This window comes from Rhopilema esculentum, chromosome 6 (genome assembly GCF_057945365.1).
Source record: "Rhopilema esculentum isolate cy_ngs chromosome 6, ASM5794536v1, whole genome shotgun sequence".
NCBI lineage: Eukaryota > Metazoa > Cnidaria > Scyphozoa > Rhizostomeae > Rhizostomatidae > Rhopilema > Rhopilema esculentum.
Window position 1 is genome coordinate 329,930 of NC_142820.1, and position 16,750 is coordinate 346,679.

The following is a 16,750-nucleotide window of genomic DNA, read 5'->3' on the forward strand; positions in this document are numbered from 1 at the left end:
GTGATGGAGCCAAACAACATAACCACAAATACGCAGTGTGAGTATAGAAAAACAAGCGATTGTATGACATTTACCAAAAATCAAGACAGACAAATTTGCAAAAACGATCTTCTTCTAGCAGACTCAGGGCAGATGAATTTAATTCCTGTGTGGTGAATGGCAATTGTGTAAACTTTTGAGATGACAAAGGAGTGCAAGTCCCTTGCAAGTTAATCATTGTCAGACAACCTAAGTTCATTTTATTTTTGAAAAGATGAGTTATCATTGCTGTGATATTTAATAGCTGAAAATTGTTGTCACTTTTTGTTCGAGGTAACCGGGTTTTCTCTTTCAAGGGTAAAAATTTCGTTCGAGATAGCGAATAGTTCGAGATAAGCGACTTCAAGGTAATGAGTCTTATTTCAATACCAAGCCTTATAGGAAACGGCTAAAGATGGAGAGTTTTTCGAGATAACTGTGTTCAAGATAGCGGGATTCAACAGTAACATCTTGATACAAGGTTCTTAAGAATCTAGTTGAAAGGTTATCATCAATCTTGAATTTGTAAATTTAGGTGTTATTAAAATCAATTAAATCATCTTCCGGTCGTCCTCCTCATCATTAAATCTTGTCACTAAAACCAAAATCAGCAAGAAAGACATTACCAGATAAAAAGGTTAAATTTCCATGCTACTTTCTGGATGAAAAATCAAATAGCGCTTTGATGAACTTTTAAAAGAAAACTGGCTATAACTTACGGAATCATGTAGTAATCTTCTTCCTTTCGATACATTGTTAAGTATCTACAATGTATTTTTTATTTTACTTGATCCAGTACAATAATTTTGATTTAGAGAAGAACAAACTTCAGTTTCCAAATTTTTATATTAAATATGAGAGTTTATCGTTAAGATCGATCCGATGTCTATAGCGGAGAAAGTTTAGATGTTGCCGGGAGATATTTTTAATATCTTGTAGCAAGGAATGAATTGACGGACAACAAAAATCAGAAGTTTAGTATTTTCTTTTGATATATGAATATTTCCCTTTAATGCACCAAAACTTCTTCAAAGAAGAAGTCGATGCATACGCACGCAAGGATTCATGCGGAGGCGTGCAACCTCACAAGACTCAATGTTTGATCGATGATCTCAATTTTTTCATCTGTGAATCCCCATACCGTTTACCGCTGGTTTTGAATATGCAAACTGTATTCTCCCACAAAGGCCGCAAAATAGAATTAGGACAAAAGGTCCATCCTCTTCAAGAAAGTCTGACTCCGAACATTTTCGCTCGCAACATGCAAGCGAGTTTATGCAATCCAGAGCGACTCTCTTTGTCTGTCAGCCACGTCACAGACCAAGCCTACATTATCTTGACCAAGCGAATGTATAAAATGTCATCATCCTGAACGGGTTAGGGTGATCCATTTAAGATACTGTCTTTCGCCTTGTTAAGATTGAATAACATTTACTGGAAATTTTTAAAGATCGCTTTCAATTTTCTTAGTTAATTTGATGATAAAACTTTCAAACGCTAGTGATGCAAGCAGACAGCACAAAGCACTATAATTTATTGATAAAAAAGATTTGACGGCGAAAGTGATCACTATCAAAGCTTTAGATTCAAAACAGGTGGCTGCGATTTTCAATCCTTTTAAGGCAGTTTGAGAAGCATATCAAAGACTTGAGACTCACATTACGAAATCATGGCAATTTTGGTGAGTCTTCAATTCACAGGAAACGAAAGCGTTTCAATCTTTTCATTAAACTTAGTCATTGTCCACAAATCCTTGTGCTTTCGATTGATTATCCCTCTTTTTCATTAATATTTAATAAACGTAACAAGTTCAAATAAAACATCAAGAATAAATATTGGCTTAAACATTTTCAGAACGCTTCTGGATACCAAGACCAGAGATGAACTTTGGAAGCCCCAAACTGGTTATATTTTGTTTACATCTGGAGGCCATAGTTGCTTTTCATTGAGAGAAAGATGCTTCACAGGAATTGAGCAGACGTTCACCAGGAAAATAAGCTGCTCATTAAACTTTAAGAGCAGAAAACAAGAAAATAAACAACTGCATGATAAATTGGGCTCTTGGCTCTCAACGGGATACTACCGAGAAAGAATAGAGCATTTTAAGAACAGCCTTATAAATAATGAGCACACTGAGTTTAAACAAGTAAGTAAATATTTTTAAATATCTATTAAATATTCAAAGATTGGTAATCGAGGCCGTGATTTTCAAATAAAGCAGAAAATGCTAGATCTACAGCGAAGCAAGCAGACGTCTTATGTTTGTTGTAGCTGGCTACAATGCAGATGAAAGTATAAAGCTTTGCAAGAAGTTATTCGTCACCACAAAGCCGGCCCAACCTCACTCTTTTGGAGGTGCTTCAAATACGTCGAACGTCGAACAAGCACATTAATGGCAACTGAAGCTACAATCTACGCAACAAGCTTCCTTATTTTCTGCTGGTCCTTGATTCTTATCAACTGCTGTTCTTTTTTGCTGAATCTAGCCATGCTGACAGTTTTCTGGAAATTCGCAAGCAGATTATTACGCCATGGTGCCAATCGTATTCTTTTCTCTTTGGTCCTGTCGGACATATTTGTGAGTTTATTTGGGGCTTTACTTGGCATTTTCTTGCTCACGGGTCAGTCGCAAATGCTCTATAAAATAGCAGGTACTTTACCATTATTTGGAAGCATGTTTGTGTCAAAGGGGTCATTGGCATTGCTCACGGCAGACCGGTTGGTCTCTATCAAACGACCATTTCAATATGGACATAGATCATATCTCAGGATCATGACAAGGGTGCTTATTCTTCTTTGGCTTATTCCAGTTCTAGTAACTGGCCTACAGATCATTGTCTATTTATATACATCTGCAAATTTTGAGTTGAAAGTCAGGAGTGGAGCAATGGTTGTCTTTTTCATTGCCGTTGCCACGGTTCTCACAGCTTCAAACGCCTACCTTATATCAAGCTTCAAAAAGCAGAACAGAGTATTAAGTGAAATGGGGACAAATATAAGGAACAGAGGCAAGCAAAATAGTTCTAAAAGCAGCCAAGAATTAACGGGAAGCCAACCAAATCTTGTCACTTGGCCGCAAGGCGGTAATTGTGACTTCAAAGATACTCGTTTGCAAGTACCAATGGGGCAGCCGGCTGCTGTTAAAAACAGGCAAGTGAACACTCTTGAGTTTCAAAGTATGAGTGTTTCCAAGTACGAAATTGCCCCAAGCAAGGCAAATGGATTTAGAAACACGACTGATAAGGATGTGCAGATACAAGCCCTAGCATCACGAAGAAACGAAGACAGAATACTAAGGACCTGTATTGCTGTCGTTATTATTTTCGTCTTGTGTTGGGTCCCACTTTGCGCATATCGTCTTGCATATCTTATCGGCAGGACATTTGCCGTACCATGGTTTCGGCGACTCGCTCTTTGCCTTGCCGCGTCGAACAGTTTGTTGAACCCATGGATGTATATTTTGATCAGAAGAGATTTCAGGAAGATGCTCAAAAACATCTTTTGTTCAAGAAACTATCTAAATTTAACAATATTATAAGTGTAAGAAAAGCAAGAAAAGATGCAACCCTTTGCAACCATCGAGACACACATTGAGATTGGGGATTACAGAAATTAAAGTGCCAAAGTATTTAAGAATTTCGAGTTCTCGTTATACGGAAGACATCATCAACAATCTGCATTGATTCGGAATAAGAAAACACAAAAAGAAAAACGTAACAAACGAAAAAGATCATCTCAACGTTCTTCTATATACTTAAATATCTTCCATAAAAACGATATACGATTTACAAAAGAAGCTTCAATCTACTTATGGGCTCCACTGAAAATTGTAAAGAGCCATTGACAATCTATAGTTCAGTTCTACAATACTGCAGTGTATTGAAAAAAACATTGTCGCATGAGCATCCAGCAAATACATTCATCTTATGCTTGCTTCTTTCCCGTTTAGTGCTTTTAGCCTGTTGTACCAAGACGGTGTCTCTCTTGCCTGCATATGTAGCAAGAGACAGGAATGAAAAGAAATTAAAACATATCTTTAAAACTACAAGAAAACTGGAAATAGAAAGTTGCGTGCAATTAAACCTATCAATTATTTTACAAAAAGCCTTTAACACAAAAAAATCTATAAGAAAAAATAAAAAAATTGTTTCTTATTCATTTGTGTTTTTAACTATCGAAACTAAATTTATTTCATTATTGCACTAAATTTATTCGCTCGCTATATTATCATAATATATAGAGGCCTTGAATCACCATGACAAATCTTTCAAAAGTCTGTGAATCCCGAGGAAATTACTCTCGAAAAGGAAGTTATAACAAATCGTTAATGAACAAACGTTTCAGTGTTTGTTTGGCTTTATTGCTTGAAAAATACTATGGCGTAAACAAACTCAAGCAATCTAAATGCAAACAAAGCTTATGCATCGAGTGCTTTTAACAAGCAGATTTCAACTGAATTAAATGCTCTCATTTTCCTAAACAAGATGCAAGCATTATACAAGCAAAAACAAATATTTGGTTAACAGCGTTCATTAAATGATTCGATCAACAAACTTCTGAAGATTATTTCCACAAACCTTGCTTCTAAATAGCGCTGTCGTTGACATGACATGTTTCAGATAATACGTGCAAAGGTGAAAACTTTTCAACAAACTCACAAAGCTAGCCCAATTCAAAATTACAAATCGGTAATAGACCAATGACAATATTTAATGATGACACACCAAATTTGCGGGGCGTGGTGTTGGGACAGCGGCGTCTTCTTCGTGCGGCTTTTCGAGAAGAACAGTTTTACGTTTAGTCACAGGCTTGCTGTACTGTTTGCCTCTCTCTGATTCCGAGCACTGGATGCCAATCAATGCTTGCTTCAATAAATTCATCTCCTAAAAAATTTCGAGGAATTTAAATTTGTCTTTCAAGATGTGAAAGCCACTAAATAAATATTGGGTGAAAACATAGAAGAATATGTGCCTTTCCCAGCTCTGAGTTGTCCCAAGCACAACCAAAATGTTTAAATATTACAGAGAAAAGTAGATAAAAAGTTACAAACATAGTACTTAGATGGCAAATGTGGCAGCAATTGAGAGCACAGCACGCGATCTGCCCGTGTTTTGTGCACAGCAGTGTTAACTTATGCAAAAAAGAAGAAGTCTCTTTGTCGTCTCTGATCAACAACGTTGAGGGTATCGGTCACTCAAGAAGAAAGCAATAGCATGCAGAATATATCGAGCAACTTTCTAATAGCTACTTCTTGAAAGCTTTTAAGGGTGTTTCATACCTCTCTCTGATTCAAAAGCCTTTCAAGATCCAGAGTCATTTGATCATTGGTCTTCTTCAAAGTGGAATTTTCAATCCGTAACCGCCTTATTATAAAAAAATTAAGGACAAAATACATCGTAAGCATTCGTAATCATAAGAATTCAAAAAGAAATGCATGGACATTTGCAAAGCTCACAGAGATTTTAGAAAAACATATAACAAAATACAACGAATATCATCACAGGTAACTGGGCCTGAAAAATACGCTTTCCAACAGTTCAAATCGGCACCAAAAAACGGCAAACAAACATTATAGGCAAGAAAGATAACTTTATGATAAGATGGCAAAGAAGCAGAAAACACAAAAAGACACAAAACAGGTTGCAGCATAAGCCTGTCCAAAGCAGAGCAGCACGCAGCAAACTGCACGCAAAGATGGATGTGTGTTTTGTGACCATTGTGACCAAAGGGTGAAAATTGATTCAAAAACTTAAGAATTAAAGTTGAATGCTAAAAATGAAAAATCAGACAGATAAAATGAAGCAAGATGAAGACCAAAGATAATGAGACAAGTTACTCCCTAATGAATAATAAATGAAATGTAAAAAAATAGGAAAAGTCAAACATGACTTACAACAGATGTTTTGCATTCGTCTTGATTAAAATTTACGCAAATAGTTTTAGTTTTAGGCATTTGTTTCAAGAAAATATTTGACGAAGTATCACAGAAGCAATTATGATCTGAACACCAGAAGAGGGTCTTAGTACAATGACAATAACAAAATTCAAAAGGAGATTCAAAAGGAATTCGAAATATCACAGAAGCAATTATGATCGAACATTCAAAAGGAGATTGTTTTTCAGCAGAAGAAAACTTAATGTGCAAACCTGATGTCATCGTTTAAAGTGTCTATGGTTCCTTTCATTTGCTTGTTATCATCGTCCCGTATCTTAATACTGTCAATAAGACAATTGTACGGCTGCTTTGCCTCAGATAATAATACTGTGGTCCTAGAAAGCTGTAGAGAAGGCGCCATTAGAAATGGTGCAGAATAAATCGTAAAGGGTAATAGTATCAAAAAGTTTCTTTGCTGCGGTGATAAAACCTACACAAATGGAGAACTCAGTCGATTCTATTGCAGTCTATATGCAATGGCAATCATTGTCTTTCGGTCTTTTATAAAGTACTCGATGCCGTACAGGCAGAGTTATAAATTAAGTTGCACGATGCTCGCATTCAGTGAGAAACTCAATGTAGCAACTTAGAACCGTCCTGTTCTACATACCAAAAAGTAATCCAGAATGCTGTCTATATTGCAAGCATTGAATTTAATAAAAGATGGTTATCAAAAGACAAGTTTATCAAATACCTCATGGGAGATTTGTTCCCTCTTTTTTGTTTCATTTTCTATTTCATGTCTAAGCGAAGAATTTGCCCTCTCGAGTTGAAGGACCCGCTTGGCAAGGTGTACGCTGTGAACAGATAACAAAACACAGGGTATACATGATCTTGCAATAGATGAAGCCTGCAACTTTGATCTTTAAAATCAAGAAAATAATCATGTTTAAAGTCAAGACCAGGTTCAGTGTAAACAATTCTTTAAAGAATAAAAAGAAATAAAGAAAATTGAATTACAAGAACTCCGAATATAATTAATTGTAGTAATTTCCGTCTTACTTGTGTCAAAAATTTTTACCAAAGATTATATGTTCTTTTTCAGTTCAATAAACACAGCAAAGCGCAAATATAAAAAATCAATGAATTATGGAAAGCCTTGACCCTATACAGGAAATCAAATAGTAAGCAAAGATGCTTCTGTTTTGCAGGCATTAATCTTTGGTACCTTTGCTGCATTCTACGCTTAGCAGTGCTTAGTATATTGGCGCCATAACCATAAGAAAAAAGAACTCTTTCAGCTTCTTGTCCATCAGGCACTAGAGAGAAACGGAATTGGCAAAATCTTATTAATTATAATCAGTAAGACAAACAAACATAAATCATTAAGAATATTTTTCCTGCAAATTTACAAAGGGTTTTGAAATTTTTAAAGCTATTCATTATTTCCTGAGATATAATACAAAACGCCAAATTTAAAAAATGCCTCGCAAGAACTTATAAATATTTATCTCTCTTAAGAGTTAACATTTCTCGGCACAATTCTTATTCAGCTATCACGCTTCAGAAACAGTTGTTTTTTAAAAGTTGAGTACGGTAACACGAATGCTTCCAAAGTTTACGTGTATATGGGAATGACCACTTGCCTTCTGCAGCTTGCATTATGACGTCATCAAGCTCATCTTCCATTTTTTCGTATATAGAAAGCTTTTTAGATAGTTCGGTGCATTTGCTCTCAAATTCGGAAATCTTCCTTCCTGCCGTGAGCTGAAGATTGTTGTATTCTTTATCAACAGCCTACAAAAATTTTCCATGAAAGATTAACTTCATTTTCTACTCTAATTTGCACTAAGATTATATCATAAATAATAAGACATTGCAGATTGATTATATCCTCAACAGCTTGTTAGTAAATAAAGTAATCAACCATGCGTGATAATAAGTACAATACAGGCACCTTTTCTAATCATATTCCTCTTCATCATTCAACAACATTTTGTCCAACAACATTTGGAATGGTTGATGATAATCATGATCATTAGGTAAAATTTGTTGACCTATGTAAATTAGAATCCTACAAGTAACTAGCCATTATCAAAGTGAGTTCAGTTTAAACCAGAGCAAATTTGAGAAACATTCGAATTCTTTAGGAGGCATTCCAGCGAACCGGAACACAGCCACATACGCCTCGGAAATAAAGCTTCCCACCTCCTTTTGCTTGCGAAGCTTCTCGTTCTCGTGGTTGGCACTAGACAGGTTTCGCGCTGTTTCTTCGTGAACTAGCTGCAAACGTTCAAGCTCGTAAGATTTCAATCTTAATTCGTTGAATCCTTCAGACACTTTGCTATCGGAAGAAACTTGCAAACTTTTAAACCTATGGGAAAATTAAAAACAATCATATTTAGGGCAATCAAAAGAAAATAAAATCAAAGATAATTGACCCAGCTCTATGTAGATGAATAAAAACACAACTTTACTTAGAAATGCAATTTGTGAAGGGAGTTTGCGAAAATGATTTAATCAAGTAAGTTCTAGAAGCTTGAAACGTTAAAGTTTTACTGATGAAAGCTATCGAGGACACACCTATACAAATATTGTTAGCCCTGGAATAAGAAAGTAATAAAGTAACTGGCTTATTACTTTTTGCTTAGCACTTGATCGAGGTCACGAAATTCACAAAACAACGCTAAGATCTTCAAAAGACTGCATGCAGCAAAAGTGGGAAAAGAAAGGTTGTTTTACTCGGCCATTAGCTCTTTGTACTTTTCTTCAGCTTCTTTTGCAATCACTTCAAACCGCTGCTTCTCTGCTAAAGCATCGGCTTTCGATTCTCTTAAAACTCTAGCAATAAAAACGCAATATTAACAATTTATCTATTGCAAATAAAAATCCTATAACCAAATGATATTTTATAAACTTTTCACATCTTTAATCAAACAAAACTGTCTTTGTCTCGTTGCCACATTATGCTTTATAGATCGAAACCATTTTATTTACCTATAATCTCTTCTACCAAAAATAAAAGACTTTTAAACTAATTGCAGCGATCAGCTGACTTGCTTGTCAAAAGTAGGACTGACAGCAAACGACAAGCAAATGAGGTAAACATAGAGAACGACTCATTGCTTCCTTCCTTAATGAAACCAAGAAAGGAAGAAAACGCTTCATGTTTACATGTGGTATATTACATCATAACACCTTACCTATAGTGAATTACAACTTGATGGAAATCCTTATTTCATCTGAAAATCTTCGGAAATCCTTTTGTTTTCGTAGAAATTTCGTACGCTATTTGCAAAAGTGAATTGCCCATCGCATTGTTATCCTCTTTACACACCGTCTTGTTACTCGATACATTGAAAACCATATTAGAAAACAGTCGTGGAAAAAAGCTGTTTCAAAACTTGCAAGGTGCTGTTTACCATAAAGAACAAGCAAGTTACTTGCTAAACTTGCAGGCAAAAGAGGGTGTCTCCAGATAGAGACAAGCTATTCATTAGGGATACAGGACTCTCTAGCAATGTTCTTATCGTACGCCATCTTCAAGTCTGATTACTGCCAGCAAAATGTCCCGAGCGCCTAACTGACTGATGGTTTATCTCAAGGCGTTTATCTCAGCCTTAAGACCTTGGAAAAGACAAATTGTGGTTCTGGAAGCAATATAAAGAATAGTTTGCTAAATAAGCTGAACGGAAACAGGAACACCCTATTCAATAAGGTAATTCATCTTTTCCCGTTATAGGCAAAGGTGTGCCTCAAGGATCTGTCTTCGGTCCAGTCATGATCAATTATTCTACCACGCTCTTACTGTGACCGAGACTGTTTAAAAGTGAGACACATGTTTTCACATTTGAGGAAGACTCATCATCCGCTTATACAAATTGTACGCATGGTAAATGCAGTAAATGGTTTGAAGCAATTAACACCTAGCACTCTGATGACAAACTATGTTTTAAGTTGATAAGTGGAAAAAGTGTGTTTTAAGTTGATTTTCTGTTTAGCTACAAAGTTTTTACGGCAACACTTCAAAGAAACGCGATTAATGGTTACAATTTGACAGCTCAATTCATAAAAATTGCTCATCCATAAAATTACTTTAAAATTAGTTTAAACCTCGAATTACAATATTCTAACCATCAGATTGATTAATTAGTTTACAGCTTGTATTATCTTGCTCCAAAAAAGCATTATTAATGGACAGATGTGTGATGAAAATCGCAACAGGAATTGCGGATCTGCTCGACTTGACAAATTTTGCGTGTGCTTAGCTGTGCTTGGCTTGTATATTATTTCTGTGAGGCCGCTGTTTCCGTCCGTGTAGCCATGTTACTATCAGTGGATCAGGCTGAATCAGGTTTGCTTTTCCGAGGTTGCATAAAAGCAAAATTTACAATTAGTTTTAGAATTTAGCTACTGTATTTAAAGAAAAGTTTATTTACAAGATAAAACAAAAAAGCTCCACTTTACCTATTTTCACGTTCAAATATCTCCTGAGAATTCATCTTGATTTTTTCAATTTCCAGAGAGGTCTTTCTCGACAGATCGTCTACTTCTTGTCTTAATCGGCTTTCGTACTCTGATTTGTAATGATCTCTTAAAAACACACAAACTCATACCAATTAGCATATTCATTCATCAATGTTTCAAAATTACGCATACAGTCCTAAGTAACAAGGAAAATATTATAAAAAGTTTCCTATAACAGAGGCGGATCCAGAGTGAGTTTCTTTGTGCACAGAATTCAGTCAGTTTTCCGATATAAAAAAGTGCTACTTGAAAGAGGTAATATTTGTAGGTAAAAGAGGTAATAGAGGTAATACTAAAAAAAGTGAAACCTAGAAGTTTTATCACAGTCTCTTCAAAATCTTAAAGTTGCCAGTTTGATATGATACGTTCGCCCTTGTCGTCTTTCCTTCTCTGTCGTGATTTAGAAACGATTTCCTAGACGCTGTGAAGGACAACAGACCACTAGGCTATCTTTGATAAAAAAGGAAGTTAACCATAGAACTCGGAAATAGACGATTTGTGCCTTGGAAGTGAGTTAAATAAAATAATGGAATTTTTGTTTGGAACACAGATGGAACTCAGTCGGAACACCATCTGTAACTCGAAAATGATACCATATTTGTGAGATAGCTGCACAATAGCCTGTAGTTGATTGGCTGCCTATTGTTTCTGTTCTGGCGTGAGAGTGCATTACATTGAATTCGAAATGGCGGGCCACTTCAGATGTCTTATATTCACGACCCTCGCAGCATTCTGGCAGCTTGTTAAGCGTTTGAGATAAATTCGTTGATGTCGTTAATTCTCCAGGAGCATTCACTGCTTTGGTTTTAAATTACAGTTTTTGATGACAGGGGGATCTATGCTCAGACGGAATAATAACACCATATCTTGATGAATTTGCTGGGGTCTTTGAAGGCAAAACAATAAATTTGTGCCCAATCTAAAAGTGATCTCATATTATTGTTGACATTGAAATGCGAACAAAACAAAAGAAAAAACTTTGCTGTGGCATTCAAGACAAACAAAAGCATATGAATAATAATGTTGCTTTTTTCTTTGGCACACTTATAAACCATCTATCTCATTATCTGAAAGACCCTATCTTTGGTCGTGAACTCAGTCAGGTTTTTTGCCGGATTCGCCCCTGCTATAATAAAGCAGATTCCTGATCGATTGACCAAATTGAAAATCAACGAAGGCTCTGCTCCATGACACTAAAGTTGCGCGGAACTGTCTTGCCGGTGTATGACAAAAGAGCTTTTAACAAACAATGTACAATATTCCACAATGACACGCTTATGGAATTTGAGGCAATCAAAGATGCATTGAAAATATGTAAAACGAAAAACAAATAAAGAATCGGTTGGAAAAAAACCTTCTACCTGCATCCTATTCCTATTAATTGTTAGGTTGGAAAGAGAACGAGCGAACGAGAGTCGAAATGTGCTTTTTGCGAACGAGAGTCGAAATGTGCTTTTTGCGAACGAGAGTCGAAATGTGCTTTTTATCAGTTTTGCAGAGAAAATAATGCTTGGCTTTTGTTCCAAACAAAAATAGCTTCTCCCGGCTTTAAACCCAATCATATTTGTTCATTTAATGGCCTGTTGAGATACTTTTAAACTTATTTCCGTCTGTCACAGACACAAGAAAAAAAGGGTTTTTATATGTGACTCTGGCTGGGCTGTGTATTGCCGTACTGTTTCCTATGCAAAGGTACCTCTACAATCATTGCGACAACATTCGGTAAGACATGTAGTATAATGTCTAGCAAAACATGAGCAAGGTCTCAAGCATGTATTTATCATTCTTCATTTGTAAATGTTCTTTTGTAATAAACGATATAATCAATTGGGGTGCAATCGTACCTTGAATGAATATATTTTTCATATAGCTCTTCTCTTGACTGTCTTAAATCTTCAAGCGATTTTAGAGTTTCTGCGAGTTTTTGTTCTAAGACATCGTGTCTTGGCTTCAAGTCCATAAGTTGTTTTGATAAATATTCTTTGTCTTGTTTGAGCAAGCTGACTGATTGCCGAAGGTCATTGAACTAGAAAGAAAGACAAGTTACTTGATTTAGCATGAATTCTACTGCTGCGATTGCGTAGCCTGGATTTGTTCAAGGGTGCCAGTTTTTGTATGAGCCACTGCTCTTTTTTATGCGACACTTATTGTCATTACTGTTCAGCACAATACAAGCTCAACTACAAATGAACAGTGTTTAATACCTAAAATAATTCTAATGTTGATATCAATCAAATTTCTTTTAAAATATAAGTACATTTGCAGAAGATTTCCACATCAGCTTTCTAAAAAATATCTTAGAGTCAAAGAAATGTTATTGTTTCTCTGGACATTTTCATCAAATTTGGGAAACCTTCCTCAGAAAACAAAGAAAGTAAGGCGGGATTTGGCCGTGGCAGTTAATTTTCTTTTGCTTCTCATTGGCCTTTTCTCACATTCATAACTCCCATGTTTTCCGGGTTCTGAAATACCTACATCCCACTGCATCCATTACTGTTTCTTTAAATTTTTGTCACAATCGATTTATGATTTGAAGGAGAAGAAAAATTGAAAAAAATGATTATTTGAAAAGCTCCTGTTATTTGATACCCATTTCACATACTGTGGCTACAACCCTAGCAATTCAGAATTTTTCTATGAAAAAAACTTTAGATCCTAATTTCTTTAACCTAAGTTTTATTCTAAAAGTTGGAAGCAAACTATAGTACCCCAGGGGCATCTAAGGCACAGCACCTTGTTCCAACATTATTAGCACCTGGAGAATTTGGCAACAGAATTTTAGGCTCGTTCCAAACGTCAAACTTCTCATGTGACGAACTAAATTCAATTTGGTGCAGCACCTAGACTTGTTTAGTGTAACACCCGTTTGAAACGTCGAACTTAATTTCAACGTAGAATGACATGGTTGAATCAAATCTTTCAGGAAATTGGTTTCCAGATGCCAACAGAAAATCACACAATATTACAAAATTATCATTACCTCGCTTCGAACTTGTTCACTTTCTGACGATTTTGCTTCTAGCTCTGTGCTTTTCAACGTAAACTTCTTTTTAAACTCTAAAAGATCTCTTTCTAATTTGTCTTTCTCCCTAAAATGCAAGTCAATAACATAATGTCGCAGTTTGGGTCAGATGACAGAGGATGGCAAGGATGAATCAATGTTTCTCACAATAACTGTTTAACATTTAGTGATTAACCTACTTTCCATAGCCTTGTATAACATGTATTACTCATTCAGAGATACGCATAACAGAGGAATAGCATTTGAGCAAATGAAGGCAGAGGTAAAGACACAACAGATGATCAACAATTTGCAATTTGTAAAAGATTACTCTAAGTGTCACAATCTTTTCCACCAGATTAGATCATTGAAATTATTTCCTCTGCGCTATTTAATAAGATCAAGTTCTTATTTCGAATTAACAATAATCCTATGTTAACATTTGGAAGACTACACAAGGAGGATTTTGTCAAATTATCAAAAATAGCAAGACACTGCTTAAGAAAGAAATAATTACTTAAATTTTTTGGGTAATAGATTTTCTAATACATACAATCTAAGAGAGTCAAAATTCTCATTTTTGTAATCTCTTTGTTTCAGCTGATATCTAAGGTCTTCAACATGAACCTGCAACTTTTGACATCGAACATCCATTTCTGTTCTAGCTTGCCTTTCCTCATCTAACTCCTTTTCAAAGTAAAACATTGCATTTCAATATAAAGAATAAGAAAATTGTTGCATAGCAAAAATGCAGTTATGGTCTGAAATGGCAATTTGAAATTTTAAGTACAAAAGACACTTCTAGTAAGTTTCTTGCTATGGTTTTTAATCTATACTTGTGCCATTCCTTATTGCTATAATCGATTTTAGAAGAAAACGAGACTTGGAAACAGAAACCCAACCAGGTACAAGTAGGCCATATCTGTATCAAATTAGAACATTTTTGCAAGCTTGTATTTGATGTCAACAAAGTTTATGCAAAGGTGTGTTAGAGCAGTTTTTGAAAACCGTTTTTGTTGCATTTTCAAAAGTATCTAGTTTTTAAGTGATATCTGAAAGCAACTTTGTGGCCATTCCCAGTTTTATCAACTTCACTTTGCTTCCTTTTCAAAGTGTGCTTTCAAATGCATCTGCTTATACCTCAACATCTGCTTATACCTCAATCTGCTTATTCCAAAGTTGATTGATTTTTTTGTCATTGTCTCTTCTTTGTAGTGTTCAAACGTTGGAATGTATGTTACCTTTCTTTCAACAGCCTTAATTTTTCGTAAAACACCTTCTCTACATACACATTCAAGTCATGATCTCAGATAAAGACTGCACTACCAGAGCAGTGGCGGACACTTGGGGGGGAGGGGACGAGGGGGGCAACCGCCCCCAATACTCTAGAGGAACCGCCCCCAATACTCTAAAACAATAGGAAATGTGACATCATCTTATTAAAAAAATAGGTTTGCCCCCCCAATATTTGATCAAGTGTCCGCCCCTGTGCCAGAGCTTCAACCACTTTTGTAATTATTAAGAAAAGGAAAAAGGGATAACCATTACTTGATGTGGGTTAAGTAATGGTTAAGCCCTAGAAACAATTTTTGCATTTACAAATTTGCTTCAATTGCTGCAAATGTTTGCAGGATGTTTAAGCTTGAAGTGGATTTATCAAAAGGACTGAATACAGAGTTTATAACTGGATGTTGGGATTAGGCATTTTTGCTTAAAATTTGTGCTCCATTCTATCATTTGATATTTTCAGCGCTGAAATTTTTAATTTGACTTGCAAATTTTTGGAGGAGACACCTTGCCCACCTAAATGTCTACCACTGCATTCACACACCTTACCCACTCAAACCTCTGACTACATTCACATCTCGTTCAAGAAAAACTTGAATAATAGAAGAATAGCTACATGAGATTAGCAGAGCAGCAACATATCTAAAAAGAAACCTTAAACACTTTTGAAACTTCCTCTTCTTTGTCACTAAGTCCTATTGCATACAACTCAATCCTGTTTTGTAGTGCTTCACATTGAATCTTCAGAGGCTTCAATGACTCATAAAACTTTATCTGTGAATGGTAAAAGCCATAACACCAATTATCATTTTCAAGATATATTAGTATAATTTTCTAGGTATGATCCTTGGTACAAGGCATATAACTTAGGGTCATTTGAGCAATAATCACACTGCTGGTTTTATTATCTAGGGTGATTGAAAAACTGATGATCTCAAATCAATTTCATTTCTAGGTTTCTGAAAGCTGGTGAAGGCAAATTAAGAGCAGCAAGTTCTAAAACTAACTTTATATGTACAAGTAAGCATAGTAGTGTATAGCCATTTGAAAGTAACTTACAGCAATGAATTCTCTGAGAGTTTGGTCTTCAACACTTTTTCCTTTGATAAACAAATATTCCTCTTCATTCAATTCTAAATTTATCAAAACATCTTTTGAGTCTATTGCTCTTTCCATTAGCTTTTTGTTGTCTTTGTTGATTTCATGCTGCTGTTTTTGAAGCAGTTTGATTTCTCTTTTTAGTTGCTGGTTTTCATTTTTTATTTCATCTGTTGAGTTTCGGATTTGATTCTTGAATTGGGCAATCAGAAGCTGTTTTTGGTACAGACTGTCTGCCAATTTTTCTTCTAAGTCGTCAATCTTGCTGAGGTATTCCGATTTCATGCTGTCGATCATCAAATTTTTCTGACTTAACTCTATATTTGCAAGCTGTAAGTCATGTTTTAACTGCTTGCTATTTATCATTGCTTTTGTGACTTTTGGTCCTGATTCTTCATCTGTTGTCATTAAGGAGGCAAGTAGAGAGTCGGCTGCGTATTCTGCTGTGGTATTTTCATACTCACCAGACAAAAAGCTACTGTTACTTGTACTTTGTGCAGTCGAAAGACTTTGAGATGATCCTGTGAATGTGATTTTGGAACGCGACAAAGTAGAGTCATCCATTCTTTCTCAAACGCTGCGATCTGTCAAGCGGCAGCTAAACCAAAGAACAAGATCTATAACTCCAACAATGAGTGAGAAAAGTACCAATGAAACTCTACGAAGCTAGGGCAATAAAGCTTGTGTTTGAGTAAAAATACTTATGGTTTGCGTTTGAAAGTTTGCCGCCACTCTGTACTATTATTGTTGTTAGTGACGATTGAATTGGATGGTTTTCTACGATGTGGATGTTGCTGAAAGTTTGCTGAAAATATGATTATGATAATGACAAATGCTATTTACCCCAATGAGGAAAAAACCTCATTGATTAACTATCAGTGAGTGCTTTGCTTTGCAGTGCTTTTGCAGTTTTCGACCCTTTTAATGAGTTCAATTGCTTCTGA

The 16,750-nt window shown here is 35.6% G+C and overlaps 1 protein-coding gene across 1 annotated transcript; it reads right to left on the reverse strand.

The window, feature by feature from the left end:
• Positions 1-804: 804 nt before the first annotated feature.
• Positions 805-16,506, reverse strand: LOC135685974 (progesterone-induced-blocking factor 1). The gene is made up of 15 exons (XM_065202099.2): positions 15,768-16,506; positions 15,363-15,482; positions 13,975-14,108; positions 13,401-13,509; positions 12,265-12,446; positions 10,361-10,486; positions 8,636-8,734; positions 8,102-8,267; positions 7,540-7,690; positions 7,122-7,212; positions 6,648-6,750; positions 6,166-6,296; positions 5,297-5,381; positions 4,743-4,901; positions 805-4,006 (listed from the first exon to the last, which is right to left on the reverse strand). Exons 1-15 carry the CDS (start codon positions 16,368-16,370, stop codon positions 3,938-3,940), a joined length of 2,328 nt encoding a protein of 775 aa, XP_065058171.1. The 5' UTR covers positions 16,371-16,506; the 3' UTR covers positions 805-3,937.
• Between the last annotated feature and the right edge of the window lie 244 nt (positions 16,507-16,750).

Excerpts from the sequence above, each read along its gene's own strand:
- LOC135685974 (XM_065202099.2), bottom strand. The coding sequence starts at position 16,370 with ATGGATGACTCTACTTTGTCGCGTTCCAAAATCACATTCACAGGATCA. Across the intron at positions 10,487-12,264 it reads GAAAAATATATTCATTCAAG|AGATCATTACAAATCAGAGT; the intron begins GTACGATTGCAC and ends TGTGTTTTTAAG. Across the intron at positions 7,213-7,539 it reads CATAATGCAAGCTGCAGAAG|TGCCTGATGGACAAGAAGCT; the intron begins GCAAGTGGTCAT and ends GTTTCTCTCTAG.